This window comes from Natator depressus, chromosome 2, assembly GCF_965152275.1.
Source record: "Natator depressus isolate rNatDep1 chromosome 2, rNatDep2.hap1, whole genome shotgun sequence".
Taxonomy (NCBI): Eukaryota; Metazoa; Chordata; order Testudines; family Cheloniidae; genus Natator; species Natator depressus.
In genome coordinates this window covers 9,782,089-9,797,570 of record NC_134235.1, presented here as the reverse complement: position 1 = coordinate 9,797,570, position 15,482 = coordinate 9,782,089, and the positions used below count along the sequence as shown (strand labels likewise).

Here is a 15,482-nt window from a genome sequence, read left to right as displayed (position 1 = left end):
CCACGGATTTTGCTGAGTGACCCTTTTTATTCTGACTGTGGGACAGGTGGGACAGATATATCAGTTCTAACTTTGGATTCAATCACGCCTCTATCCATAGCAGGATAAAGTAATGCACGGAAGCTGGGACTAGGAGTGAATAGGAGACTGGGATGGAGAGTCTAAAGGTGTGAGACTGGGTTTGGGATGAGAAGCCTGAAAGGTGGAAACTGGGACAAGGGACCAAGAGTGGGTAAAGACTTGACTGGGATGTTTGGAGGGGCCGCAGCAGAAGGGGTCATGCTTGAGGTGAACCTGCAGAAGAGCCTGGGATAACAAAAGCCTGGAATGGCATTCAAGATTCCTGAATTTCCCCATTCCTCTATTGTTAGCAAAGGGAAAAGAGAACACGATGAGGAGATTCTCTCACTGAAGTCCGCTTAGTGTGCACCTTTATGGTCAGCAGAAAAGCAGTTTGTTTCAAAGTTAATAGTGGCAGAGCCTCCTTCATAAGTTTTTAAGAGGGAACTCAGTGCAGTTCCGTCTGTACAGGTCAGATCTGACTCATCCGAAAATATGTCAGTGTAATTATGGGCAGAATCTGGTCTTCTGAATCTATACTACTTTATAATGCATGAGAGAAACACTACATCTTGACTTGCAGAGTCAAGTTGGCATTTGCAGAGCTGATAATTTTTTTTCTTTTTTTTTACTTCTAAACTGAGCAAATATGATATGCAGGTAAGGTAGATAAAATAAACATGGAGTCCCAGGAGGCCATCTTTTTAGAGTCAATTTTCCAAGTAGAACTGTACTGGAATGTCCACGGTGGGATTCATGAGTAGGGAGCTCAAGATACATACATGCTGGCATGTGATTTATATTTCCCTGTTCTTGAAGATATACAGCATGTAGTGTATTTGAATGTTTGATGCTGCAGATAAATGCATCTGCTTGCATGTGTGTGAGCAAATTTCTGGAGGTCAGCAAGTTCCATCATGCCATCTTTAATCATTTGTAATCTGTTCCTCAACTTTCCCCTGAACTTAGCAGGGTATGCATTCATCAGAAAATGCTACATAAATGCCAACTGTGAAGCGTCACAAATCCCTCACTTGTATAGCTAAGAAATAACGCCATAGAGGGGTGCTCAGGCCCTTTGAGCTGTGTAGTACACATCCTCAGAAGCCAGTAGCAGCTTACCAATTTCACAAACCAAAATAACCAAAACTTCACAGGTGTCAGAAATATAAGGCCACCAGAAGGGATTAAAAAGAAACAGCTGCTTCCTTCCCTTGACTCTAATTGTGGGATAAAAGAAGACAGCTGTGTTCTTATCAGGACTCTGTCTGTGAGAGCAGGTGGGTCCATTATTCTAATAAAAGTGCTCCCCCCCGATAAAGAAAGAAAAGGGAAGGGAAAGTTGCTGGGAAGAAAGTCTTCCCTGGGTATCTCCCAAAGGCTGGTCAACTAGATGGCTGACTAGAGTTCATTTAGTATTTTGGAATTAGATATACACTTGATTGTCTAATGGGAAAAGGCAGCTTGGCATCTAAGACTTTTGTCTATGTATGGAATAAGTACAAAGACTTTGAACACAAATATCTATGGAAGGACACCTTTTGCTGGAAACTAAAACCAAAGGGAACCCAGGTTTTATTGTCCCAGAAAGAATCCTACGCAGCAAAATCAAACCACAGTTGTCCAAATACGGTCACCTTCAGGCTGAGAATAAGCATGGAAAGATACAGCCAAAGAGTGCTTTTCTACCATCATAGATTCAAATACCAGGTTCATTCTGAGAAGAGAGATGTCTGAACTGCACTTTGGGAACTCAAGATCATTACTGATAAAACATGGCAATACATTCATTTCATTAAACTGCATTTTAAGAAAACGACATCAAGAATTATAACATTCAAAAACCAGTCGGAGAACACTTCAGTCTCTTTGGTCACTCGATTGCAGACCTAAAAGTGGCAATTCTTCAACAAAAAAACTTCAAAAACAGACTCCAACGAGAGACTGCTGAATTGGAATTAATTTGCAAACTAGAGACAATTAACTTAGGCTTGAATAAAGACTGGGAGTGGATGTGTCACTACACAAAGTAAAACTATTTCCCCTTGTTTATTTCCCCCCCTACTGTTCTTGTCAACTGCTGGAAATGGCCCACCTTGATTATCACTACAAAAGGTCCCCCGTCCCCCCCGCCGGTAATAGTTCACCTTTCCTGATCTCTCTTCTTACAGTCTGTATGGTAACACCCATTGTTTCATGTTCTCTGTGTATATAAAATCTCCCCACTATATTTTCCACTGTATGCATCCGATGAAGTGAGCTGTAACTCACGAAAGCTTATGCTCTAATAAATTTGTTCGTCTCTAAGGTGCCACAAGTACTCCTTTTCTTTTTACAATTCAGTTACTTAACAGAATTGCACCAGGAGAACACAAGGTTTGCCATCCTTAACATGGGAGCTGTAGTGACCAGGATTAGTATGTTTATTTCAAACCCTAATTTGAGGTGAAAGATGAAGGTGAAAGAGAATTCTCATTTTTTCTATTAAAAGGGCACTGATCTTATTAAATTTTCTTATATGTGATGTGACAGGGCTGGGCAAAGGGTTGCAGATTCAGCCCTCTGTCACGTCCGCTCCTCGTTAGGGGAAAAAAATTACAGCAGGCTGCAAGTAACCTGGCCCTAATTGGGGAGGCGGAGACAGCTGCTACCTAATTAGCCTGGGGCTGCATAAAAGCCTCAGGAGAAGGAAGCCAGGGGAGAGCAGGAGAAAAGGAAAAAGGCAGGGAACGGAAGCAGGAAGGTAGCTTTCCCCTCCCTCCTGCCTGCAGATGGTGAAGGGTAGCTTGTACATGGTGAAACAGTGGTGGGAACAAGCCTGAGAATAAAGTGCACCAGTGGTTACTAAACCTAGGGTCTCCGAGTGCCTTTGTGAACCTTGCAGAGGCAAAAGCCAAGGGGGCCCTGCCACACTCTGCTACAGTGAAATATAAAATTTTAGTAGGTTTACACCTTCCCATGAAGGTAAAAGAGTAACTTGCTCTGCACTTGCCCAACAGTTACTCCCTAATTTTTACGGGGTGTACACTAGGTTTTTGCAGCCCAGAAGAGCTGACTACAACAAGGATGTCTATAGTCCTGGCAGAAAAAGACAGACAATGGTCCACGAGAACAGTTATACCTGCATTGTAAAAGGATCCTAAAACAAAAGTTTAGCTTCTGAAGAAATCAGTGGAGTCAGATTATTACTGGCACAGTGTAAGACAAAGTGCAGGCTGACCTCTGAGCTGTTCACAAGGGTGTCTTTTGGTACAACAAAACACATCCCTGTTGTCTCAACAAATTAAAACCAGTTCATGTACAGATTTAATTTTTCCCCCACTAACCATACTCCTGGAAGATGACTGGTGATAATTCCAAGAAAATACAGCTTGGTAAGCAAACAGGTGTGATGCTGGCAGACCAGGTGCCAGCTTATGCCAAGGACAATGGGCCTCACTAAACACTGACAAATGCATAGCTTGAAACCAGTCTGGCTTGCCTGTGTGTTAGCATTGTTAAAACAGATATTAAGAATGTGTTATTTTTATGGAATGCTTGTAGGATGCTGCATATATTAATCCTACTTATAATATCTGTATCCCAGGTTATAAGGCAATGCTTAAATGTTTGCTCTGTAACCATAAAAATGTTTGCTAAGACTGCAAACTCCCACAGTCAGGGGAGAAGCATTACCAAGTGTGAAATATTAGTTCACCACAAAAGGTGTTATCTCCTCCCCAACAGAAAAAAAAGTTCTACAGACATCAAACAAGCCATTCTGGAACATCAGTGGACAAAAAACTTTGTTGATTGTACCCTCCACCCATGAAGAGGAGACCTACACAAACGCTTTGTCTCCAGTTTGAATGCTGGGGGGAAAGAATACAAATCCCTGTTAATAAAAAATTGTATTCCTAAGCTGCTTGAACTCCGAGCCTAAGATTTCTAAACATAAGCAAGGGGTCCCCAGCTGTTTAGCTTGGTTTAGCCTTAAAGGACATATAAAGCTTGCATATTACAGCAGCTACTATCATCTTTTGAAATCAAAGACTATACTCATTTGTGTGTGCATGTATGTTTACCTGTTTTAACCTTGTATATGACTCTCATTTCTCTTTCCTAGTTAATAAGTCTTTAGTGAGTTTACTATAGGATTGCCTACAAGCATTGTCTTTAGTGCGAGACCTAGGATGCACTTGACCTGAGATAAGTAACTGGTCCTTTGGGACTGGGAGTAACCTGAATATTGATATGATTTTTGGTGCAAGGGACCATCTATCACAAAGGCAGGCAAACTTTTGTTTTATTTCCTTAAAGGGAGTGAGGTTGTGCTTTTTTTTGCTTTCTTATGTGAAAAAAAAGCCTGAGGCATTTTTTATGGGTTCTTTTATTGCCTTTTAGTAAATCTTGGAAATACAAGACATGTCAAATCTGGCCCTCCTGCTTTTGGCGGAGATCTTCTGGGGAGGGGGTCTCCAAGCAGGATGTATTGTGAGCTTGTACCTTTGCTGGAGGAGTGGAAGTGTGGAATCTTTCCTCAACACATTTATTAGTCATTGGAGTTGGAAAAAAACCTTCTAAACACCATGGATAAAAATCTGTTCCCCTTTCAATGCTCCATAAAGATTCAAAAGGGGCACAAATGCATTTTCCCTTTTTACAGGTCACCTTTAAACTAATTACCTGAATTAAGTAGTTCTTTTTAGTGGTTGCAGCTACTGAAACACATGAAGAGGTGAGGGGCACTGTAACTTGTTACATGCATAATATAGGAATTTTGGGTAATACATAGCTGAGAAAAACAACGATCAGTATCAATTAAGTTATTTGTTAAACACTGACAGTACTTCAGTGATGTGCATTAACATCACAGCAATCAAACACATTGCAACAATCCTGTATGATAAGTAGACAGCATCAATATTTTTAGGGGCTGAGTTTTCATACATTGTTAGGGCCAGAAGGGAATATTATGATCTTCTAGTCTGAACTCCTGCAAAACACAGGCCAGAATTTCATCCACTAACTCCTGCAACTGGAGGAAACTATTCTTTCTACAATAGAGGGACATGTTTTCACTTAAATCTTGTCTGTCTAAAGTTAGGTACCTAAATCTGTACTTTGGCACTTAAATAACCATCTTAAGCAACTACCTGTTAATTCAGACATCAAAGTACAGATTCAGATGCTTAATTTCAAACATTCATATCTGAAAATTGGGCCCTAGATAACACTGAGACAGACAACAGCCCCAATCTGAAAATAAACTTGAGCCCTTAAGGACTGTTGTGAGGCTTAGTCTTTCAGTGCACATTTTTGTGATCACTGCTAAATATTATCAGAGGTGAAGAGTCTAGCTGCAGAATACTTGAAAATCCAGAAAATACCATTTTGTATTTAGGTTGAGCAATTAATATATGTTCATGAACACATTAATATACATAAAAACAGGTCATTTAGTTATACTTTCAAATTTAATGGAAACAAATAATTTAATAAAATGAGAAACACGAATAACAAACAGCCAAGTGAATTGTAAATTGCATCCAAGTTGTGAAAACATCTGCCAAAACCCCGCCCCGGAGAAGGTATTTCTCATCACTTCCCAGTGAGAAAGAAGCGACTGTCTCTTCCATATCTGTTTTATACACACAATATGATTTTTGTAATTTTCTGTTCCTGCAGCAACTTGTTCCTGTATAAGCAAAACAAACTTTCAGGATTGCAGATGAGAAAATAAACAACAGTCAAAATAAATTTACCTGCTGATAGAAAAAATTTAGTGTTGGCTTGTCCTCAGTAAACTGATTCAGAAATCCTTTTGGTAAATATCGGATTCGCAGTTCATATCTAAAAAGAAGGAAAACAGGATTACATCCATAATGCAAGGAGAAAAAATCTTCATCACTGTAGCTTTTAAAGAACAGGTTCGACAAGGACCTGTCCTGGATGGTCTACGTATACTTGGTCCTGGCTCAGCACAGGCGTCTGGACTTGATGACCTCTCAAGGGCCCTTCCAGCCCTACATATGATTCTATGATTAGGATGTTTAAAAAAAAACAAAAACAAAAAACAAAAAAACCCCACACACCCCAAACCTCTGTATAATTTGCAAGTGCTTTTAAAATTTTATTAAAAAGCAATTACAGTTTAAATTTAATTAATTAAATGGGAAACCATCATTTTGACAGCCCAGTTATACTGCAGTTCAGAGGAAAAAGTATACCTGGTTCCCTTTGTTTACTGGGAACCCTCATCTCATCGGGGTGATTTCGAAGGACTGAGCTTTGGCAGGTCTTATGGGTAGGAAGCATGGGGAGGTGAGTAGTAGGTTTGAACCTGTTGCTGGAACAGATGATTATGTTTTCCTGATGGGCTTGCAGGTCTATACTAGTTCAAAGAGGCTGTTATAAGGACTGAGGCATTTTCTTCACAGACCTGGATGGGCTGCCAGGCCCCGCTGTAGGTGGTGGTAGCAGCTGAAGCTAAGATGATGGACTACTGGTCTGAGCAAGTAACAATTACTAGGTTTCTTGGTTAGCACAAGCATGAATGTTTAATGCACAGCTGGCAAAAGTGAGTACACAGGTTCTGTTCCAAGTGAAAATGGCAACTGGTATAGCCCATCAGGGAGCCACAACCTGTGCATTAGCCAAAGGCTCATTTTCAGCTGGAAAAGGCTCAATCTCTTATCAAATAAAGGTGCTGCAATATCTATTCCTGGGACTACCTCAATGGAATTGTTGGGATTTACCTATAGGAGGATTTCCTAACAGATAGGCGTATCCCATATTAGGGTACTGAGGTGCATTTAGTAACTCAAAAATCTAAATCCCACCATGACATTGCCACACCATTCAATTACAGCAGGAGGTCCAGAGAGGCAGGACTATGGGTCACTTTGATTTACTGGCTATGCCAGAGTTTTAGATCTCCCTAAAGTTTTTGTTTATAAATAGTAAAACTGTTTGGAAACCGATTGGATATTATTAATTATTGGTACTGCAGTGGCACCTAAAGACTCCTATCAGGTGGTTCCTACCCTGAAGATCTTAGAATCTAAGTAATAGTCTCATTCAGTGTAAAACTAGCATTATCACAAACACCATAGCATTTTAGCATGATGGCCAGCTACATAATCTTTACTGTAATTAGAAACATTTTGAAACCATATATTTAATGGTTTTTGCACAGTGACAAGCTTTTGTTGTGAAATTTTATATTGCTGGTTTCAGCAGGACAGGACAGGCTGCTTAGCAATTTATAGAAAATAATGTTTAAGGATTGCAAGTTAAGGCACACATACCTGACAAGACAAAGTTATTGATTAAAATCACATTAACTTGTTTGAACATGTAATGAATCCCAGCCCCACAAAAATGACGAACAGTTACAGAATTTTGATTTGCTGTGTTGCCTATTTCTACTGTTGAATACTCAATCTATGGTGAATAATATATATAAACATTTTATTATATATATAAAACTATGGATTTACAATACTCAGTTAATTTTTCTTGATATTTTGAGGTTCTCTTCAAAAACACAAAGTGCATGCTCAGTCTTTGGCTAAAATGAAGCAAACATTTAAAAAAAACCCAATGAATCTTCAGACTCAGAGATATAAAAAGACAGCTGCATGATGTACAGCAAAATATAAACAAAAATAGTCCTTTTTTTCCCCCCCACCAAAAACTTAGACCACCCTGTAGCATGTGTGGGCTCATGTCTGGAGAGGCAAGGTAGTGTCATCCATACCTTGTCCAAAACCAGAAAAACTGAAGGAAGTTTATTTCTCCACTGGAAAAAGCCAAATCACCACTATGCTTACACTGCGGAGTCAAATGTAGAACAAAGCAAATTTCCTGTTTAAAAAGCAACTATTTTCCCCCTTTTCTCTCTCCTTGTCTTATTTTTCCCTTCTATTGCTTGATGGATCTTCAGTCTTCATCCACATACTAGCTTTCTAGATTTTAAATTTTTTAGAAGTTTTTGTTTATCTAAAAACTGCTTTTTCCGCAATCTTTTATTACCCCCTCTTTTGTACAAGAAGGGAATTGTTATCCATCTCATGTGATTTCAGCATCCTAGTGATTAAATACAACCTTAAGGAGGAGGTTGAGGTTAAATCGAACTATAAAATATACCAAGAAGCATAATATAAAGGCAAAGGAGCACGTACTATAGTTTTTCATCATGTATGTCACCAACTGCATCAGAGAAAATTAAAAACACTCATTATTTAACATACAATTTAATTTTAAAAGTAACTCTAATGCAAAGCCTAAAAGCTTCAGGTAGACTAGTACGATATTTAGTTTCCATTTTACTTTGCCTTTTATTACAACATGTAATATACTGTGGCTAAAACAGAATTATAAGGACAGATTTAAAAAAACAAAACAAAAAAAACCAAGATAACTTGAGCTACTGAACTCTACATATATCTGTATCTTGATATAGACTTAAGAAACCCATCTCCATCATACAACAGAAGATTAATTAGCCAAGACAGTACTGAATTACAGAAGCATAAGGTACAAACAGGAGATGAGACAGTCCTGTTGGGTGACAGTCTCTGTCCCTTTCAATGAGAATTGTTCCCTAACCATGCTCAACATACTGGTGTCAATGGCACTTCCACCATTTCCCATGATAGACTATTCTGCAGTATAATAATTACTCATGGTCCAGAAGTCTGTGGTGATCTACATTTTACATGTTCTTTCTCTTAACTTCATACATGTCTTTGAACTATCGTACATAACACCTCTCCTTCCCTGACGCTACTACCCTTCACATGTTTGTAAACTGCTGTCACCCCATGAGCATTTACTAAGCAAGATACAGATATTTAGTTCTTTTAATCTTTCCTAATAAATCATTCTCTACAACCCCATAATAATTTTTATTGCTGTTCTCTCAACTCCCTTCAAGTATCTTTCTGCTAATGAGATGCTCAGAAATTCTTTAGAAATTCTCATCATTAATCTTGGGATGTCAGTTATAATGGGATTAATGGCTGCCTTTTTGCCTGGTTGAGTAATCCCACACATTGAGGAAAAAAACAGAACAGATTATTTCTTTTCCTTCAGACAAGGGAAGTTTTTCAATTTTAATCCCCATTTAACTCAAAACCCCACTATGGTAGCACAGAAACCCCACCTATTCACAACCAAAGCCGGTTTCTCCTTCCCTTGTTTGAATGGGAACTGAAAATTCAAGTGGGTTACACACTTCATATCTCTCTGTAAATCATACAATTTAATCTATTCTTTATTGTACTTTTGTAACCTTAGGAAACCATCACATATCTTCTTTAATGCCATCAATTTAATGTGAATAGTCCTCCAATAAAAAAAAATACCTCTTCTTCTTTCCACATCTCAACATAAGAGTAAACATTTACTGAATACAGTGAGATTCATTCTAAACCACCTCTAAGAATAAAATATGGTAGAGTCACTCACAAGACAATTAACTTAAAATATATTGGCTGGTTAACCATTCATCTTACATTTATACAGATTCTGTCATTCCAAAGTGTTTGATGTTTTAAGACACATGGCTGGCGAGACGAAGGCAGATGGGAGGCTAAGGGAGTCAGCGAGCTGAGCTTGCCAGCAAAGAAAGACAGGGAAGCATGGTTGTGTGTTCCCCACTCCCCTTCCTTAATTTGCAAGAATTCTACAAGGAAGAACTGTTAATGGAGGAAAATGGCATGTTGCCAACATCACTGATAGCTCTTCCTCTGCTTGCACCTGTGCCCCCACACTGCCAGCCAGCCATCCTGACCCTGGAGACTTCCACCCAGGCCCTGGTCTTGACTTGCTGGGAATGCAGCTTGTATGTTCCTGCTGATGAAAGCCAGGCAGGGGGAATAACCTGGGTGTAAGAGCTGTTGGTTGGTGGAGTCCCACAGGAAACAGGCTAGAAAGCTGCAGGAGGAGGTGGCTCAACTGTGTAGCATCCAGGAGTGTGAGGGACTTCATTGACAGGACACACCTGGAAACATCTGGGACGGAGGATATTAGGCAGCCACAGAAGCACCAGAGGAGGAAGGCGAACCAGCTGCTCTATGGGGAGGACACTGGCTGCTGGCCATCTTGGGCTGCAGACAGTGTTCCACCCCCTACCCAGGTCCCCCAATCATCCATGTGAAGAACTGGTGTGCTATACCGGCAACAGGAGGTGACGGACAGATCCCAGTGGCTGAGGAGGAGCCCCTTGCCCCAAAAGCTGGGAGGCTCATGGCCATCTCACCCAAGGGGGAACATAAGGTGCTAGTGTTTTAGTACTCCCCCCAGGTGGGTGGAGGCAACCATCTCCTGACCTAACATGATGTCCCGGGGACGTGTGCTTCCTGCCTGGAGATGTTGCACATCGGAGAAGTTACAGAAAGGCTGCTGAGGCTCATCCATCCCTCTGACCACTACCCCAGAATGCTCATGCATGTGGGCACTAATGGTATTATCAGATATGACCCTGAGCAGATCAGCAGTGACTACAGGGCTCTGGGAGTGAGGTCAAGAAATCAGGGGCATAGTTTGTATTCTTGTTCATCATCCCAGTTGAGGGTAAGGGCCCAGGTAGGGACATGCGCATCTTGAAGATGAATGCATGTCTGCAAAGATATGCCAAAGGGAGGGCTTCAGCTTCCTCAACCACAGGATGCTGTTCTGGGAAGAAGGTCTGCTGGGAAGACATGGGGGTCCACCTGACTAAGAAGGGGAAAAGCATCTTTGCACCCTAACATGGCAACCTAGTGAGGAGGACTTAAACTAGATTTAAAGGTGGCAGGTGACAAAAGCCCACAAATAATCTTAAAAAAGGCAACCTTAACACAGGGCTAGATGTTAGGGGGGACATGGAAAATTACAGAGTCATGGGAGCAACAGAGGGAAATCAGTGGAGGAATCTGCTCAATATCTAAGATGCCTATAAACAAGTGCAAGGAGTATGGGAAACAAACTGGAAGATCTGGAAGTATTAGTACATAAACTAAATTCTGACTTAATTAGCAGCAGAGACTTGGTGGGATGAGTCTCATGACTGGATTAAGGTATCAAGCTGTTTCTCTCCCTGGGCTCTGGGGGGTCCCCCGTGGCTGGGCTATGGGGGAAGGTGGAGGAGGGGATGTGAGTGTCTGAGCTGGGGGGTGCCCCATAGCTGGGCTCTGAAAGAGGAAGTCTGAGTGTCTGCCCCCTCTGGCAGGGTATGGGGCAGAGAAACAGGAACTGGGTTGTTGTAGGGGTTTCTTTAACTCTCTACTCCTGAGAGAATTTTTGTGTGTCTTTGAATTGTTACAGATATCCTGACAGGTATTTTGAAATAAATTACCAAAATAATTGAAACTGGTATGATTATATAGTCTCATTTTGACAAATAAAATATGCAGAATTTTAAAATACTGTGCAAGAAATTTTTATTTTTTTGGAATAAGAAATATCCAGAACACAGTACCTAGCAGTAACGGGCAATTTTAACTATCCAGACTGTTGGAAGACTAATATGGCAAAACACAAAATTTCCAATAAGTTATTAAAACAACTTTTTGTTTCAGAAAGCGGAGGGTGGACAGCCATTTTAGATTTGATTCTGATCATCAGGGTTGAGTCAGTAGCAAATCTGAAGGTGGAAGGCAATTTGGATTAAAGTGATCATGCTTCATGACAGATTTCATGATTCTAACAAAAGAAGGCATGAGAGCAGCAGAAAAAGAACAATGGACTTTGAAACTTTAAACTCAGAGAACTGGTAGGTAAGGTCCCATAGGAAGAAAATCTAAAGGAAAAAGGAGTTCAGGAGAGCTGGCAGTTTCTCAAGACAACAATATTAAAAGCACAACTGTAAACTGTCCTTGTGTGAAGGAAAGATCGGAAGAATGATTAGAGGCCAATATGTTCTATCAGGAACTCTTTAATGATTTGGAAATCCAAATGGAATCCTATGAAAATGGAAACACGGAAAAACTGATAAGAAGGTGTACAAAAAAACAGCACAAATGTGTAGACAAATACAGAAAGGCTAAGGTAAAAATGAGTTACACTTAGCAAATGACATAAAAGGCAGTCAGAGGAGGTTCGTTAAATACATTAGGAGCAAGAGAAAGATGATGGAAAGTGTAGGTCTGCCACATAACAGGGAAAGAGAACTGTCATAAATATAAAGGGAAGGGTAACCACCTTTCTGTATACGGAACCATAAAATCCCTCCTGGCCAGGGGCAAAACCCTTTCACCTGTAAAGGGTTAAGAAGCTAAGATAACCTCGCTGCCACCTGACCAAAATGACCAATGAGGAGACAACATACTTTCAAAGCTGATGGCGGGGGGGCACAAAGGGTCAGTCTGTCTGTGTGATGCTTTTGTCGGGACCAGACCAGGAATGCTCTTCAGAACTCCTGTAAAAAGTTAGTAAGCAATCTAGCTAGAAATGAGTTAGATTTTCTTTTGTTTAATGGTTGGTAAAAATAGTTGTGCTGAATGAAATGTATATTCCTGTTTTTGTGTCTTTTTGTAACTTAAGGTTTTGCCTAGAGGGATTCTCTATGTTTTGAATCTGATTACTCTGTAAGGTATTTACCATCCTGATTTTACAGAGGTGATTCTTTTACTTTTTCTTAAAAGAAGAATTTTAATTAAAGAACCTGATTGCTTTTTCATTGTTCTTAAGATCCAAGGGTTTCGGTCTGTGTTCACCTATGCAAACTGGTAAGGATTTTTATCAAGCCTTCCCCAGGAAAGGGGGTGTAGGGCTTGGGGGAATATTTTTTTTGGGAGGGGAGGGGGGAGACGTTTCCAAGTGGGCTCTTTCCCTGTTCTTTGTTTAATACACTTGGTGGTGGCAGCATAGGGTTCAAGGACAAGGCAAAGTTTGTACCTTGAGGAAGTTTTTAACCTAAGCTGGTAAGAATAAGCTTAGGGAGTCTTTCATGCAGATCCCCACATCTGTACCCTAGAGTTCAGAGTGGGGAACGAACCTTGACAAGAACTAATAACTAACAACATCAGGTATGTTGAGGTGTTTAATGCCTATTTTGCTTCAGTCTTTACTAAAAAGGTTGATGATGACCAGATACTCAACACAATAGGTAATAACAAGGCAGAAGGAATGCAAGCCAAAATTGGGAAAGAACAGGTTAAAGAATATTTAAATAAGCTACATGAATTCAAGATGGTAGGGCTTGATGCAATTCATTCTAGGGTACTTAAGGAACTAGCTGAAGCCATCTCAGAACCATTAACAACTATCTTTGAGAACTCATGAAGGATGGATGGTCCCAGAGGACTGGAGAAGGGGAAGTATAATACTATCTTTAAAAAGTGGAACAAAGAGGACCTGGACAACTACAGACCAGTCACCCTAACCTGGAAAGAGACTGGAACAAATTATTCAACAATTAGTCTGTAAGCACTTAGAGAATGACAGGGTTATAAGAAATAGCTAGCATGAACCTGTCAAGAAGAAATCAGGCCAAGCAAACCTAATTTCCTTCTCTGACAGGTTTACTGGCCTAGTGGATGGGGGGGAAGCAGTAGATGTGATATACCTTGATTTTAGAAAGACTTTTGACCGAGTCCCACATGACATTCCCGTAAACAAGCGAGGGAAATGCAATCTAGATTATATTACTATAAGGTGGGTGCAAAACTTTTTGGAAGAATATACTCAAACAGGAGTTATCAATAGTTCGCTAAGTGGGAGGACATATCTATAGGTGTCATGCAAGGGTCATCCTGGGTTCGGTATTATTCAGTATTTTCATTAATGACTTGGATAATGGAATGGAGACCATACTTATAAAATCTGCAGATGACACCATGCTGGGAAGTGTTGCAAGCACTTTGGAGAATAGGATGAGAATTCAAAACAACGTTGACAAATTGGAGAATGGTCTGAATTCAACACAATGAAATTTAATAAAGACAAGTGCAAAATATTTTATGTAGGAAGGAAAAATAAAATACACAACTACAAAATGGGGAATAACTGGCAAGGTGATGGCACTTATCCTTGTTGAACCTCATCAGATTTCTTTTGGCCCAAACCTCCAATTTGTCTAGGTCCCTCTGTATCCTATCCCTACCCTCCAGTGTATCTACCTCTCCTCCCCGTTTAGTGTCATCCGCAGACTTGCTGAGGGTGCAATCCACACCATCCTCCAGATCATTTATGAAGATCTTGAACAAAACCGGCCCCAGGACCGACCCCCTGGGGCACTCCACTTGATACCGGCTGCCAACTAGACATGGAGCCATTGATCACTACCCGTTGAGCCCGACAATCTAGCCAACTTTCTACCCACCTTATAGTGCATTCATCCAGCCCATATTTCTTTAACTTGCTGGCAAGAATACTGTGGGAGACGGTGTCAAAAGCTTTGCTAAACTCAAGGAACAATACATCCACTGCTTTCCCTTCATCCACAGAACCAGTAATCTCATCATAGAAGGCGATTAGATTAGTCAGGCATGACCTTCCCTTGGTGAATCCATGCTGACTGTTCCTGATCACTTTCCTCACCTCTATGTGCTTCAGGATTGATTCCTTGAGGACCTGCTCCATGATTTTTCCGGGGACTGAGGTGAGGCTGACTGGCCTGTAGTTCCCAGGATCCTCCTCCTTCCCTTTTTTAAAGATGGGCACTACATTAGCCTTTTTCCAGTCATCCGGGACTCCCCCCGATCGTCACGAGTTTTCAAAGATAATGGCCAATGGCTCTGCAATCACATCCACCAACTCCTTTAGCACTCTCGGATGCAACGCATCCGGCCCCATGGACTTGTGCACGTCCAGCTTTTCTAAATAGTCCCTAACCACTTCTTTCTTCACAGAGGGCTGGCCACCTACTCCCCATGCTGTGTTGGCCAGCGCAGCAGTCTGGGAGCTGACCTTGTTCGTGAAGACAGAGGCAAAAAAAAGCATTGAGTACATTAGCTTTTTCCACATCCTCTGTCACTAGGTTGCCTCCCTCATTCAGTAAGGGGCCCACACTTCCCTTGACTTTCTTCTTGTTGCCAACATACCTGAAGAAACCCTTCTTGTTACTCTTGACATCTCTTGCTAGCTGCAGCTCCAGGTGCGATTTGGCCCTCCTGATTTCATTCCTACATGCCCGAGCAATATTTTTATACTCTTCCCTGGACATTTGTCCAATCTTCCGCTTCTTGTAAGCTTCTTTTTTATGTTTAAGATCCGCAAGGATTTCACCGTTAAGCCAAGCTGGTCGCCTGCCATATTTACTATTCTTTTGACACATTGGGATGGTTTGTCCCTGTAACCTCAATAGGGATTCCTTGAAATACAGCCAGTTCTCCTGGACTCCTTTCCCCCTCATGTTATCCCCCCAGGGGATCCTACCCATCAGTTCCCTGAGGGAGTCGAAGTCTGCTTTCCTGAAGTCCAGGGTCCATATTCTGCTGCTTACCTTTCTTCCC

At 40.9% G+C, this 15,482-nt stretch overlaps 1 protein-coding gene across 13 annotated transcripts in view; it reads right to left on the bottom strand.

Annotated features, from left to right (window-relative positions):
• PTK2 (protein tyrosine kinase 2) overlaps positions 1–15,482 on the bottom strand; it is a 375,599-nt gene that overhangs the window by 204,753 nt on the left and 155,364 nt on the right. For all 13 annotated transcript variants that reach the window (XM_074943797.1, XM_074943800.1, XM_074943801.1 and 10 more), the window contains one exon: positions 5,805–5,892. In XM_074943797.1, the coding sequence (XP_074799898.1) occupies positions 5,805–5,892 (88 nt within the window). The remainder of the gene's footprint in view (positions 1–5,804; positions 5,893–15,482) is intronic.